Source organism: Antedon bifida, chromosome 5, assembly GCF_963402885.1.
Source record: "Antedon bifida chromosome 5, ecAntBifi1.1, whole genome shotgun sequence".
NCBI classification, from domain to species: domain Eukaryota; kingdom Metazoa; phylum Echinodermata; class Crinoidea; order Comatulida; family Antedonidae; genus Antedon; species Antedon bifida.
This window is the reverse complement of record NC_136230.1, coordinates 9,767,654-9,782,003: the sequence shown is the minus strand read 5'-3', so window position 1 is coordinate 9,782,003 and position 14,350 is coordinate 9,767,654. Positions and strand designations below refer to the sequence as shown.

Sequence of the window (14,350 nt, the reverse complement as noted above, 5' to 3'; positions counted from 1 at the left end):
TTAGATTTAATAAATACATACATTTTTATTTTGGTTTTCAACTGATTTCGCTAGATTTACCATGTTGTAATGATAGCATGCTTGTATTTTACCATTTGAAACAATAGCCTAGAGAAAACTTTCGAAGATGTTTTGCACATTTTCCCCGGAAATGACTGATTATTTTAAGTGAGAACCATCGCCTATATTAGGACAGAACACATTAGTGCGAAATTCTTTCCTATGTGAGTGGAAGATATCCAAGTGAGGCTAATTTTTCTATAACATGTAATCATGATGATTGGTCACAAGGTGTCGATTATGTTTATTTCGAATGCATAGCGAAGTAGATTGTCATAAAATCTTGTTATGTACAATTTATCTGCCTGAAAGCCCCGCCAAAGTCTTAATGTTTCAACGGATACCTGCACGTTAAATATAGCTACGTCATCAACATTCGCTGTTATACTAAAAGACTATTAAACTACTAATAATTCACAATTTTTTGTTTATTTATTTCCGTAACAAATTATGAAACATAAACAAAAATTGTCACGTCAAATTCGCTATGGAAAAAAAAATAGCAGATTCATATTACCTCTTTCGTTTTAGAAACATACCGATAAAAAGGTAGAACATCCATGTGTTGATCGTGGTTAATGAAAGTTGAATTGAATTATGTAATCGACCAATAGCATTCTACCAAAGCACAAATAGGAAATGTAATTTCCACTTTGCATGGTTCACATTTGAGAACTTCATACAATCAAAACGAATGAAATGACATGGTTCACACTGAAGCACATCATGACAATGTTGTGCACGTATAAAGGAATGATTCACATTGAAGAGTGAAATTTCACTCTTCCCTGCATTGAACAGATTCCTGATAATCAGTGTAGGCCTACACCAGAGCACACCACGTCAAATGGTTCACACTGAAGTAATGTAGGGCTATACGCCGTTAAAAAAAGAGTCTCACGATATGAGGAAAGCGTAGTTCAATTACTTATGACGTAATGCCTCTCTTGCCCTAAATTCGCGCCAATATCAAATCCAAATTTACAATTCCAATTCGTGTAGTCAGCTTAATCATCTTCTGATCGATATAAGCATCAATTTCGTACATCTCAAGTTATACTATAACATTACAATTTGATGAAGTTCGTCAATGTAATTGTACTAGACCTGGGGCACGCAGTATACAACATAACGTTTGTTTTGCTTTGTTACAATCCTCTTCAAATATTAGTTTGTCAATAATGGCAGAACGAATACACTCAATCTGGTTTGAAAACATCATTTTTCATGTGACATGTTTAAATGAATAAAGGCAAAGTTTTTATCGTTGGCTCAAGAGCGAGATATAGGCCTAAATGGTAAAGAATCGGACTGGCTTATGAGAAAGTCATGGGTTGGTCCTTTTTAAAATTCGGATTGAACTCGTCCTTCGGTGAGAAAAAAACGTCTAAAGTTAACTATTTCCAAAGTGTTATACTTTGGCTATAATAATAAAACTTCTTTCCAAAATAGGCCTACCATCTTCTGATTTTCAGAAACTATGCCAAGGGTCACAGATCAAACAAAGCATTAGCTGGTGTATCAATGTTCATTATTTTTCTTTATAAAAGACCCCTTAAGGAAAGTAAGCTATTGGATTCCCTCTGTAATCTCAGAACTATATTATAAAAATTATTATTTTGAAGAAGAATCGAAATATTTCTTAGCGTTATTTTAATGTTAATGTTCATATCTTTTCGGTACTTAAAATGTATCAAACACGATATTTTTAGCGATATTCAAGATCCCTTGCTGGCCACTTACAACATTCACACTAAACTGTCTATTTTGAAGCTAATTAAGTTTAATGCTCTTACCAACCGAAATGATAATTACATCATCAATCTTATCTCTTCTCAGTAAGTTCATGTTAAAGTGTACTACTTTAAAGCTACCTTGAGCTCAAACACGCTGTAGGCCTACACTTTTCACATCCATCCAATCCTCTGAAAGAGACCTATGTCATGCTAAACATTACTAGGTTGTTGTAAGTATGAAAAAAGTCTGACTAAAATTCATATTAATAGGCTAGAAGATCAGTTTTGAAGCTAGAAGAGAACCGAAAAAACTTGATTAGAATCAGGCTGAGTGCTTGTTGAAGCTATATTCATTTAAGCTAGAAGTCAAACCTAAATAGTTTGAAACTTTGAAACTTAGAAGTCGGGGTAACGTGTAGGCCCTAGCTAGACAGACAAGCAGAGTATTCAAGATGAATCTAAAATCAAGATATCAGTATGGCTAAAAGACTGCCAATTTGAAGCGAAAAACACTATACTACTATAAAGCTGTAAGAAGTCTAAAAGTTTACTAAGTAGCTAGAAGAAAGGAGCAGACAGCCTACAGTAGTTGAAGTTGTTTGAGATAGCAGTAGAACCAAAGTAGCATAATTTGAAGCTACAAATACTGTGAAGCTAACAGTCGGAATGTTAATTTAAATAAATTATAAATTTAAAACTAGAATTCAGGCTAGCATAGTAATAGTTTGAAGCTAAAATCAAGATAACAGTAGACTAAAAAATGCTAGTTTGATGGTTTGAAGCTGGAAGTCAGAATAGCAGAGAAGTGAAGACAACAGGTTGAAACTAACAGTCAAGATAGAAGCCAGGCTAGACGATAATGATACTAATAATTCATTCATTCATTTATTCTTTATTTCGTATTCAAATGTACATAACAGCATTACAGATATAAAGCTCTTTAACTAATATACATAATTACATAATAAAACAAATACAATGATAATACAAAAGCCCATGGACCACAAACTGGTTATAAGCCTACATACATTAAATCGCTCAGAGTAAAGCTAGTCGGAAGGACTATATTTGGAGCACGAAATCGGGCTAAAAGATATTCAAACGAGGATTGAAGAGGAAGTCACAGACTAGAATTATGTAAACTAGTATGACTGCCAACATTGATGTATCCAACTCTGAATTTAAAACTAAACAACTGGAATCTTGAATCTCAATCCCGGGCTGGTTGACATCGCCAACATTAACCGATTTAATGCTTGGATGCCAATATTCAATAGATCCAATTATTGCATGCAGTATGCAGCAATATGTAAACCAGGGAAGAGTGAACATTCTTCCCTGTACAAACGAATATTTCAGATGGATATAGGCCTACAACTAGACTTAAGAAGGCAACAAGCAAGACCTGTAACAGAGATCCCGATTCGATCAAAACAGAAATTGAAAAACAAATTATTTAATTTACTAGTCCATTATAATTGCGTTTGCGAGCCTAGGTAAATCATGTTTATAAATTTATGCCGGAAGCGATATTTTCTCGTACCGCAGTTCTGAAAATCATATAGGGAGGCATATTAAGGCCTACACTCGGAATAATGTACCAATTCGTCTTTCGTAGTTTATACCGAGTGCACCCGAGCTAATCGTATACGAATTAATCTAATATGCAGTGAAATGTTTAAAATCCTGCCTAAGTTTGTTCGTACAATGCTTTAAACTCGCTCTGTTTCTTTATCGTATTTCACATCATTGACATTAGTAGTCGGAATAACTTATTCAATGATAACTAATGCATTCAATTTCCAGTTACAATAATTGTATTCAGATCGTGTTATGTAGAATATCTTGATCGATTTATACAATAATTAGATAGAAATGTATAATGAATGAAAACACAAGATGTATATACAACAGTTGTGTCGTAAAGAAAGAGATTGTATTATCCGAAATACAGAGATTAAATAAACATAACCTTGTGCTGTGTCATGTAGGCCTACAATGTTCCCATATCAATCGGGTTTCATTAAAGATATAATGCTTTTAAAACACAACATATTGTTAGGTACAAAAATTAATTTCTTTTCACAGAAGAATATCAACCTTTTCCGAAGGCCAACAAAATCAACAACAATTAATATGTTTGAAATTTAGATGTTTTAGGCCTAATTATTAATTTTAAAAAGGGTTGGGTGAGCGATTGAGACCCTGAAATCTCAATACTTTGTAAGATAGTGGTGTATGTTGTTAGTTGTAATAATGCACCCGATTGTACCCTTCATTTACAAACACAATTGCTGGTTATAACGTAAGATTCTCGGTACTGTATCTATAAGATGTTTCCAGTATAATAGGAAACATTCTGTAATACAGCGTCACATGTGACATATACTACCATTCTTTACCTTTGCTGTATCCCTCCTTATCCCTTCACATTACTGTAACGTTCTAATATTAGATGAATTCATTTTCTCGACAGTTCACCATTCTATTATAAATTCTCTGTTGATTATATTTGCACTATTATAAAATCATTATTTAGAATCTATATATTCATTCAAAAACAAATTACCGACAATGCTGCTAGCATCAGCTGGATCTCAATACAATAAAGCAAAAATAGAAGAAGTGCCACATTTTCATATGACCAGTTAAGATTGGATAAAGTGGTTTAAATAGAAATTGTAGCTTTGTTTACTTTTATTTATTGTTAGTTTTTCCATTTTTTCTTTTTCGTATTCGTATTTAATGTTATATCTTGGAGTGGGTCAAACTTAAAGTATTTCTGACTTATATGAACCCTTCCCCTCCCCCATTGTATTTATTATCCTGTATGTTATTTTGTATTGTGGAAATACATTGAATTGAATTGAATTGAAGCTTTTAGAAAACACTTCTTTTAGTATGTTTTTAAACATTTAAAAATTGCAAATAACACTGAAAACAAAACAAGAATAGCACAGACTTTTTATCTTGCATAAAACACATAAACGATTTCCTCATCGGTATTTATTTCATAGTTAAGCTACACTATCAAACTTTATGTGAGATGTGAGAAAAAAAAGTGATGTGCCCATATATGGACGCGATGATGCCATATCACTACCATATTTGGGCACATCACACTTTTTTTTCTCAAACTAGTTTGAAAGTGTAGACAGAGCTTTACATCATCTATATTTATTTAAGACAAATAAATAATAATAAACATATTATAAATATGATTATATATTATGCGCACGTTAAGATGTCAGCACACTGAGAGTTGGGAGATATAAACATAAACGCGTTGTATTTACCATCTAAATATGAATTACATTTTTCCATTTGAATATGCTTCTGGGACATATTTTATTATGCTTTTCTGTTCAGCTATGAATATAACGAGTGAACAGTTACCTGAGGCACGCCAGTATGATACATTGCTTACCGTGTTGCCGTCTTGTCGTACATAACACAACATGATCCGAGATTAGATTTCCGATCAAATCAAAATTGTGGATGAAATGTGTTAGTATACGGGTCACTGAATAGCGCACGTACTGCCTGCTAATACATTGTTAAAGAAATCTTTTTTTTTTTGCTTTATATATAGTAGAAAATGTTGAACGTTTACAACGAACAGATGTTGTTGGCCAACTTAGCAATTAACGTTTTTAATTAGCAATTAACTTAATGTTTTAATCAGGAAAGAGTGAAATTAATAATAAGAGTAGCTTCACTCTTCCCTGGTTTTAATCGTCGCAGATTTCACCCGATTCTACACAGCTGTCACTAGATAGATTTAAATGACTATCGCAAGTCATCTAGAAACGAGTCTAGCTGTATTAAATATTTCTAATACATATTATCTCTGTTACTATCAGATAAGGTAAATAGGTGTGCAGATTTTCTCGTTTCAAAATATATTGATTTACTTATCGCGCATGCGCTCTTGATAAGACCTGGCCATAGCGTTTGTCCTTTGGCCCGTTGTGTATGGACTAGTCACATGATTGGTATCATTTTTTTTAATGAAAGAGTTTTACTTTGTTTTTGTTTTAGTGTTTACCTCACACAAATGATAGTTCACAGTTTACTTCTATTTAATAACCGCAAAATAAATAGTAAACATTATTCAATAACTCTTCTTTATCGGTACAGATCATTAGATTTTCTTTATCGATTACACAACACACCAGCTCAGTGAAAGAATATTATTAATAAATAATTCCCCAGTGACATCATGCATTAAATATGGATTGAAAAACTAGACATTAATAATGTTCTAAATCACGGTAGTCTAATGATTATGGATATTAACGAACGAATGATATGTAGATATAGTGTAAAGCTCTGATTGAAAATAAAATATTAATGAAGAATGATCCACTGACGACTGTTACAATCAATAAATCATAAGACAATTTATTCAACTGTACTTCATCATTAGTATTGTTGATCGATTAACAAACCTTTCAAGCCCGTTTGACGCAAAGTATTGTCACTTTTTTGTGGCATGTACCACTTTTATTCCCTCACAAATATTGCATAATTAAGCTTGGTTCCCATTAGAGAGGCAGCGCAACGACGTAGACGCAACACAAGCGAGTTGACCAATGACAAGTGACAGTTCGAATAATCCATCGCTTGTGATTGGTCAAATTATTTACGTTACTCTTCGTCCCTGCGTTTCGTCTCTATTGGGAACCAAGTATTAACAATGTTAATATTCAAGTGAAGAAAATGTTTACACGTTATTAAAATTATACTTTGTTTGCTTATTTACATTTGAAAAATATACACATAATTATATGCCATTGAGTTAGGAAATTCCATTATTTGGGAATAAAGCCACAAGTCATTTACCATGTTTGGTATCCATAAAGGCCTATTCTACCTGAAATTTTAAGGTGCCACTATTTTTGGAATCAAATCAGTTCTCGTATTATTGATAAAGCAGCCACTGTTATTATAACATTGAGGGAACATTTAGTAGTAATATTATTGTTAGTAATAACAAAATGACCACATTTATTTTCCAGAATATATCAGTTTTTAAAACCACCTCCAACACACAACCACATCAAAATCAAGGTTCATTTTTGGAACATTCTCATAATCGTTAACGAATTATCAAATTAACGAATATTACATCACCGAAAACGAGATAATATATCGGTTTTTAAAACCACCTCCAACCCACAACCTCATCGATACGTTCTTAATAATTTTGTCGATTTATACAAATTACTTGCAAAGTAAACGTTTGTACAGTGGTCTACGAAGAAACATTTGTATGATTAATAATAATGTTTTACTTTATTTTATAGTTTCGGAAGAATCAGAAGATCAATTCAAACACTGGTGGCATTACTGTGGAATATTCGGTAAGTTTATAAAATGATTTTATGGTCAAATGTTTTTCCGCACTCATTATAAAGCTTGACTCCCACGCAACGTAACAAACGTTATGTGACCAGTTTGATTGGTCAAATTACTTGCGGCGCGCTTCCGTCCTTCCGTCGCGTCCAAGTGGACCAAGGATACTTTTTAGTGGGTTTGAAATAAACTTAAGTTGATCATCGCGTGTGCATCGCGTGTTGCGCACGCGAGGCAGTATGATTTGATTTGAGCTGTACAGTATTCCATACATCTAATGATCGAATTACAGTATTTGATTAAAACCGAATATGCTGAGAAACAACTATGAATTTATATAGTCCGAGTTAGTGATACGTAAAGTGTATGTGTAATATCTGGGTAAAAGTTAATGAGGCGTGGGGCACATGTTATCTAATTATTCTAATAATATACATAGCTGATTATTAAAAATCGTGTGCTATGTACAATACATCACGTTATATACTCGACTTGGTCTCCCCCTAATAGTGGCGTAGCTGTAATAAAACTCTCATATAAGTAGAATCAATATTCTTATTATTCCAGCGATGTAGCAGCATTGTTTACAAGAGTGTTACTTGTTCAGTCATTAAATGAATTATTCAAAAATGTACGCTAAAAAATAATAATAATTCAGATTTTCAATATTATTAAAAACGTACAGAAATCGTTATAAAGAATGTGTTACACACACGGTGAATGACAAATACTGAACGTGCCGTGCCAGACCTCAACGTGCAATGTACCACATGAACGTGCAATGTTCCACCTGAACGTGCAATGTACCACATGAACGTGCAATGTACCACATGAACGTGCAATGTACCACATGAACGTGCAATGTACCACATGAACGTGCAATGTACCACATGAACGTGCAATGTACCACATGAACGTGCAATGTACAACATGAACGTGCAATGTACCACATGAACGTGCAATGTACCACATGAACGTGCAATGTACCACATGAACGTGCAATGTACCACATGAACGTGCAATGTACCACATGAACGTGCAATGTACCACATGAACGTGCAATGTACCACATGAACGTGCAATGTACCACATGAACGTGCAATGTACCACATGAACGTGCAATGTTCCACCTGAACGTGCAATGTTACCGTACCTCCCGAACGTACAATGTACCACTTATCGCGAGGATGGATGGAATAATGCACGACACGTGATACGTAATAACCAATTAAATGGCAAGGATACAATTGCATACTCTATTGTAAAATAAAGGCATACATATTTCAGGATACACTTGCATGCTATAATGTCAAAAAAAGGTATACATATTTCAGGTAGCCTGGGTGTGGATGGTATTGTTTCAATATATTAGCCTACGTAGCCCCATGAAATATTTTGTTTAATACATAAATACAATAGTGAGAAATATTCTGTTAAAAAATAGTAATATGCGAGTATGTCATCACTTTTGCATCAAGTCGCTTCTGGGGACAAACAAATTTGAATTCAGAAAAAAAGGTCTTTCAATATGTACATAATTAGCGTTATGTTACAATATTTAAATTTATCACGGTATACTGTAACATGTACTTAAGAAAACTAAGAAGCAAAATACAAATATTAAAAGTGTGCTTAAAAATAAATAACAGTATCTTGAAGGAAGGAATCATACTTTAAATCAACGGAATATTATGTTCTATTGTTTTAAACCAGGTATTCTGTTCCATTTACGACCTTATCTATTTCCTGCATTTTCAATGTTTCATCTTATAGGGCCAATTAGATGTTCTGATGCTATTTTGTATACCATTATTCTCACCGTACAATATTGATGCACAAAATGTGATAATCCCCTACAGGATTTGGTTTGATTCGGCTTTCTTTGGAAAATACATAATAGCAATATACTTGGCCAAACCATTATTTATTTTAGGATCAATCGGTCCATTAATATTAAACATATTATATGTACTGTATTTGTGTCATTGTATTATACATATGAAACGCCATATGTGCCAATATTTTTCCAATATTAAGTGAATCGCCGTCTAGAGCCTACCGCTGACCATAAGACGTCGTCTACCAATCATTTAACTAGAGATTGATAAACCACAGTGCATCGGGTCTTTCCGGAAAAAAGGTTCGTTGAAAGCGCACACAAGTTGTAAGTCTTTGATAATGTTTTTTTAATGTTTAATCAGAAACACAATAGAACGACAGATAATGACTCTGTCTGCATTAGTAGCTATAATTATTCAATTCGTGAGATTACCAATTAAAGTCCTTTGCCGATGTAAGCCGCGATTAATTACATATCTATTAGAACCTTCTGCCAATGGTTGTGACGATCATCTATGTATAATAATAATACATTGACATTTTATCGTTTATCAGACAAAGAGCGTTCTCATTGTATTAATAAATGTATACCTCTCATAATGATAAAGGATGTTTTATATTCAGTGTGTTTGTAGTACAAACAACTACGTTTCATAGGTCTACATTAGATAATTTACATTACAAGATATTACACATATCAGGGAAGAGTTACATTATGTAATTTAACTCTTCCCTGCACATATAAATAACAATGTGAGCCACCATAAAGTCTGTGAACTTCAAGTTGAGAATTAATTAATTAATTCTTAATTGAAAATATCTTATTTTAATACAATGTGTGAATGCATAATGTTAAATATTAAAATATCAATACGAATGATGTTTAGGCCTACCTGTATATAGATATTATATAGTAACTAACAAAACAGAAACAATTATTTACTTACACAAAGACCCTTAATTACTAATGATAATGATGATGGTTGTGATAATGCTGCTGATGATGTCATTATGATGATGACGGCATGATGATGATAATGATACTATCGTCATGACTATCATCATCATCTCTTCATGATTATCATCATCATCTCTTCATGATTATCATCATCATCTCTTCATCATTATCATCATCATCTCTTCATCATTATCATCATCATCTCTTCATCATTATCATCATCATCTCTTCATCATTATCATCATCATCATCTCTTCATCATTATCATCATCATCTCTTCATCATTATCATCATCATCATCTCTTCATCATTATCATCATCATCTCTTCATCATTATCATCATCATCTCTTCATCATTATCATCATCATCATCATCTCTTCATCATTATCATCATCATTATCATCATCATTTTGTTGCCATTGTTGTCAATATCATTAATGTTAATATCTGACCTTTGTTTTCGTCACGTAGATTTATATGTGCGCATTTCGAATAGATGCAATATTACCTTAATAGGATGAAACACAAGCACTTATACATGTAATTGAACTTGAGCGTATCTCAGCAATCATCTTCCATGAAAAACATGATCGAATTATATGAAGATTCCGCAATGTTACCAAACAAATCCACGTCTTTACTTGAAATTCGACGTTTAAAATATCCAAAGAATACATACATAGTTTGCTTCATATCATGTTTGTAATTCATAAAATTACAATACATTAATGGAACAATTTTCCTTTTTTAAAAACTTTTTTAACCATATTTTAAAGTATTTGACTTTTTTGACCGCCATTAAAACACGTGATAATGTAATTTATGTTTACGTTATTTTTATCGCTAATTATTCATGGTAATTTTTAAAGAAAATGTTAGCCTATAATTTTAATAACTTGTGGTTGGTTGATGTGCTTGCCTTTGAATGTTAAGGTCTAGTGTTCCGATGACATGTTTACATAATTAGCCAAAAAAAAAATCATCTTTATAATTTCCATTTCTTTAAATTATTAAAAACCTTTATAAACTCCTCAAAATGCCACCTTGTATGATATGTGCTTTGCTAGCAGTGAGCTGTTGAAATGAGAGACCTACAATAGTATTGATACATACATTTTTGCATTTCTACATTCACTTTTTCCTGGTCCTTGCAACGTAAGCACGTACGCACATCATTGCGTTACGCGAACAAGGAAGTTTTAACCAATTAACGGCTCGTTTAATCAACATTTTTACGAGAGACCACTGAATAAAATTATCCTACAACATTGTGTATTATACAACCTGTTCACCAGAATACATTAGCAAATTGAAAGTTGTTCGCAATAAAAAAAATGCTTTAAATCTCTTTTTAATAAAAGGATTGATACGTCAAGCATTTTTCTAACGCAAAATAAACGTGTATACGTTTGTAGTATTTTCCAACTAAATTGCATGTGTATATTTTAAATTTTTTTTTAGCCATTTAGAAATTGAAAACTTGTCAATTTATGAGATAGATTGAACTACAGTAAGTACAATCAGGGGGATAAAAACGTCCCATGCACGCCGTACGCTCTACGTTTTCTAAATATTTTCAGTTCTGACAAACCAATCTGCTATCAGAACATCATTAATCAAAGCGACACATTTATGGGAACATTCCTTACATGCAAAACAGTTGTCCAGTTACGCGCATTGAGTAAACAAAGGAAATGGACATTACAATCTGACATTTGATCGTGCCATACCGCATTCATTTTAAAATTACCTGATTTTTTCCTGCGCATTGAGTAAATAAAGAAATACACTTTTGATCATAACATATTTATTTTGTACATGTACAATTGCATGTTGAAATTAGGTCATGCCAGTCAACGCTTTAATTGTCTCATGATAGAACAATGTAAAATGACGTGATTTAATTACATGTAAGTAGAGGCGTGCGATCCATTCCGCAATAGAAAAGATGTAAAACATGTTATAATTTGCATCCAGATTAGAGGCTTATAATTTAAGTGATAATTAACAATGTATATTTTTTATTAGCCCCTGTTAGTCTCAAATTATTCCAATTCATTCACGTTCTTTATTCAGCCAAATAAATAGCACAATACAATTTAAACAAACAACAAAAATAACATACATAGCGTGTATGGTGTATTTTGAATCAATCAGAGTTACCACCGCTAAGTGTAACTCAGATACAACTCCGATATAGGCCTATCTATGCAGAATAAGTTAAACCGCTTTAACTCTGATAGAGCGTGTATAAACATCAATTAAATTAAGATTATTAGATTTCAATTTGCGATGATTCAGGACCAATGAACTAGTTATGTCGTGCTTCGAATCAAGCCCCATAATAACTCCTCAACAAAAAGCGGGTTGACATAGGCCTAGCACGCTCAGTTACAATATGCTAAAACATAATGAAAATTATCTTATTTTTTAATTATAAAAAACACTATTATTGATACAGTGACCTACATCCAGTTGATTCTATTTCTTTTCTGGTAAAAGGTATGATTATTTTTATTTACATGTTTTTACGTGCTTTTTACGATAAAAATGCATTCTCCTCAAAATATTTGGGTCGCTCCAATGAATTATAGTGGAATTTGAATGGCTTTTTGTAGGTTGCATTTAACTATTAACGTTCGTTCGTCCGTCCGACTAGGATCCGTAGGAATTTTATCCACGCGCTCCCAAACAACTGCATTACTTAAAATATGAAAAGCGCATCATTAAATCATGTCGTCGATATTTTATAATTCAAATATTACATCGAAACGGTCATATTTCTAAAAAGTTAAAGTGCTTATAACGGTTCTATAATTTGTGATCTAGGTGCGATTTTTAATACCTTTATTATATCTGAACTATGTTTAATATGTGTATGTATCCGTAATAGGTTTACTGGCGTCATACTTTCTTCTAACCTACTTCACCTAGATTATGACATGTTATTTTATTAATTTTCTGATGTAGTTTGTAATAGGCGTCTTGCGTAAAACATCGTCACAATATAAATACTGTAATTCTATTGTTAAAAGGTTTGTATGTCTAATTATGCGCCTTGTTCTCTGTGCTGTATCTCAATATGACATTATAATAAGTACAGTATCGTAGGCAAATGCTGTAATACTGTGTCATATATGTATCACATGTGGCACCTGTTCTTATTATGCAATGTTAAGATGGCCATAGACAATTGGCTACTGTAGTATCAGTGACGAATACAGGTCTGCTGCATCATAAGAGACGCGCGTGAAAACCTGTGTTCACGCACTAGATTTAAGCGTGCATAACGGATTTAAGTTGATCCGAATCAAATCGGAGTTACATCCGACGAAGTGATCGGTTAACCTCCGATATACAGAGGTACAGTATCCAATATAACGTTGAGTGGAGTTGTGGCTTGGTGGTTATGATGCTTGGCTACCAATGCAAGGGTCCAGGGTTCAAATCCTGTCAGGATTTTTTCTAATGACTCCCAAAGACTTGTAATAAGACTTTGTTTATGTAGAGCATCTTGTGTATATGTTTGTCTTGTGAATGGAATTGCCACCTTTAAGAAGGATAGTGAATTAATTCGCTTATGGTTATCCTAAATATATATAATAAAACATATATAATACTACACATATGGACAAATTGGAACACTGTATTTAACTCCGATAGAGAAATTAAGACGTGTGTAAACACATCTCTATTTTGCCAAATACTCCTTCTAAACCCATGGTTAAATAGGAACTTAGCATAGAGGAGTTAAGAGTCAACTGTAACAAAATCGTATACAGTTAAAGTAAGGTATGAGTCGTTTCGCTTTAATAATAAATTATTATTTAATAATTCAAATAATAATTAGCATCATCTTCATTATATCATCATTAGCATCAAATTAAGCGATATCGTTGTGAGAAGTGCATTGGCCACATCACTTATTACTCGAAGGAATTATAACGCAATCTGCATTTCAATCACATGCAAAAGGCAGTTTGTTCTGTAATAATGACTTTACAATACCGGGCAAATATTGACTGGGATCGATATGTTGTTATTGGCTGTCACAGGCTATTGACAAGCTAATGGCTGCTGTCAATAGAACCCTTAGGTTAACCTGTGACGGTAGAACATTGTAACATGGTTTATATTACACGGTAATATCGGCAATGGAGAGGAATTATTTTGTATTATAATTATGATACAGTAACCCCTCCTTGGGGACCTTTTCAATTCAGAGGATCGACTATTAGAGACGCTTCTCTTAAACAAATGGAATGGGGGTGGGGTGTCAGTGGTGATTTGTGTTTTAACGTGCACTTGGCCAATCTATATTCAAAAGATATACCCTATATAAAAGCAGTGTCGTGAAGGTATTCCCTTAATAGGGGTATTCCTGTTTATAATTTTCCT

General features: G+C 33.1%; 1 protein-coding gene across 1 annotated transcript in view; it reads left to right on the top strand.

The window, feature by feature from the left end:
* Window positions 1-6,642: 6,642 nt before the first annotated feature.
* The window catches only part of LOC144843297 (carbonic anhydrase-related protein 10-like), a 96,526-nt gene continuing 88,818 nt past the window's right edge, over window positions 6,643-14,350 (top strand). Inside the window, exons 1-2 of the mRNA XM_078700090.1 lie at window positions 6,643-6,649; window positions 7,106-7,162. Coding sequence (XP_078556216.1) covers window positions 6,643-6,649; window positions 7,106-7,162 — 64 coding nt within the window. The remainder of the gene's footprint in view (window positions 6,650-7,105; window positions 7,163-14,350) is intronic.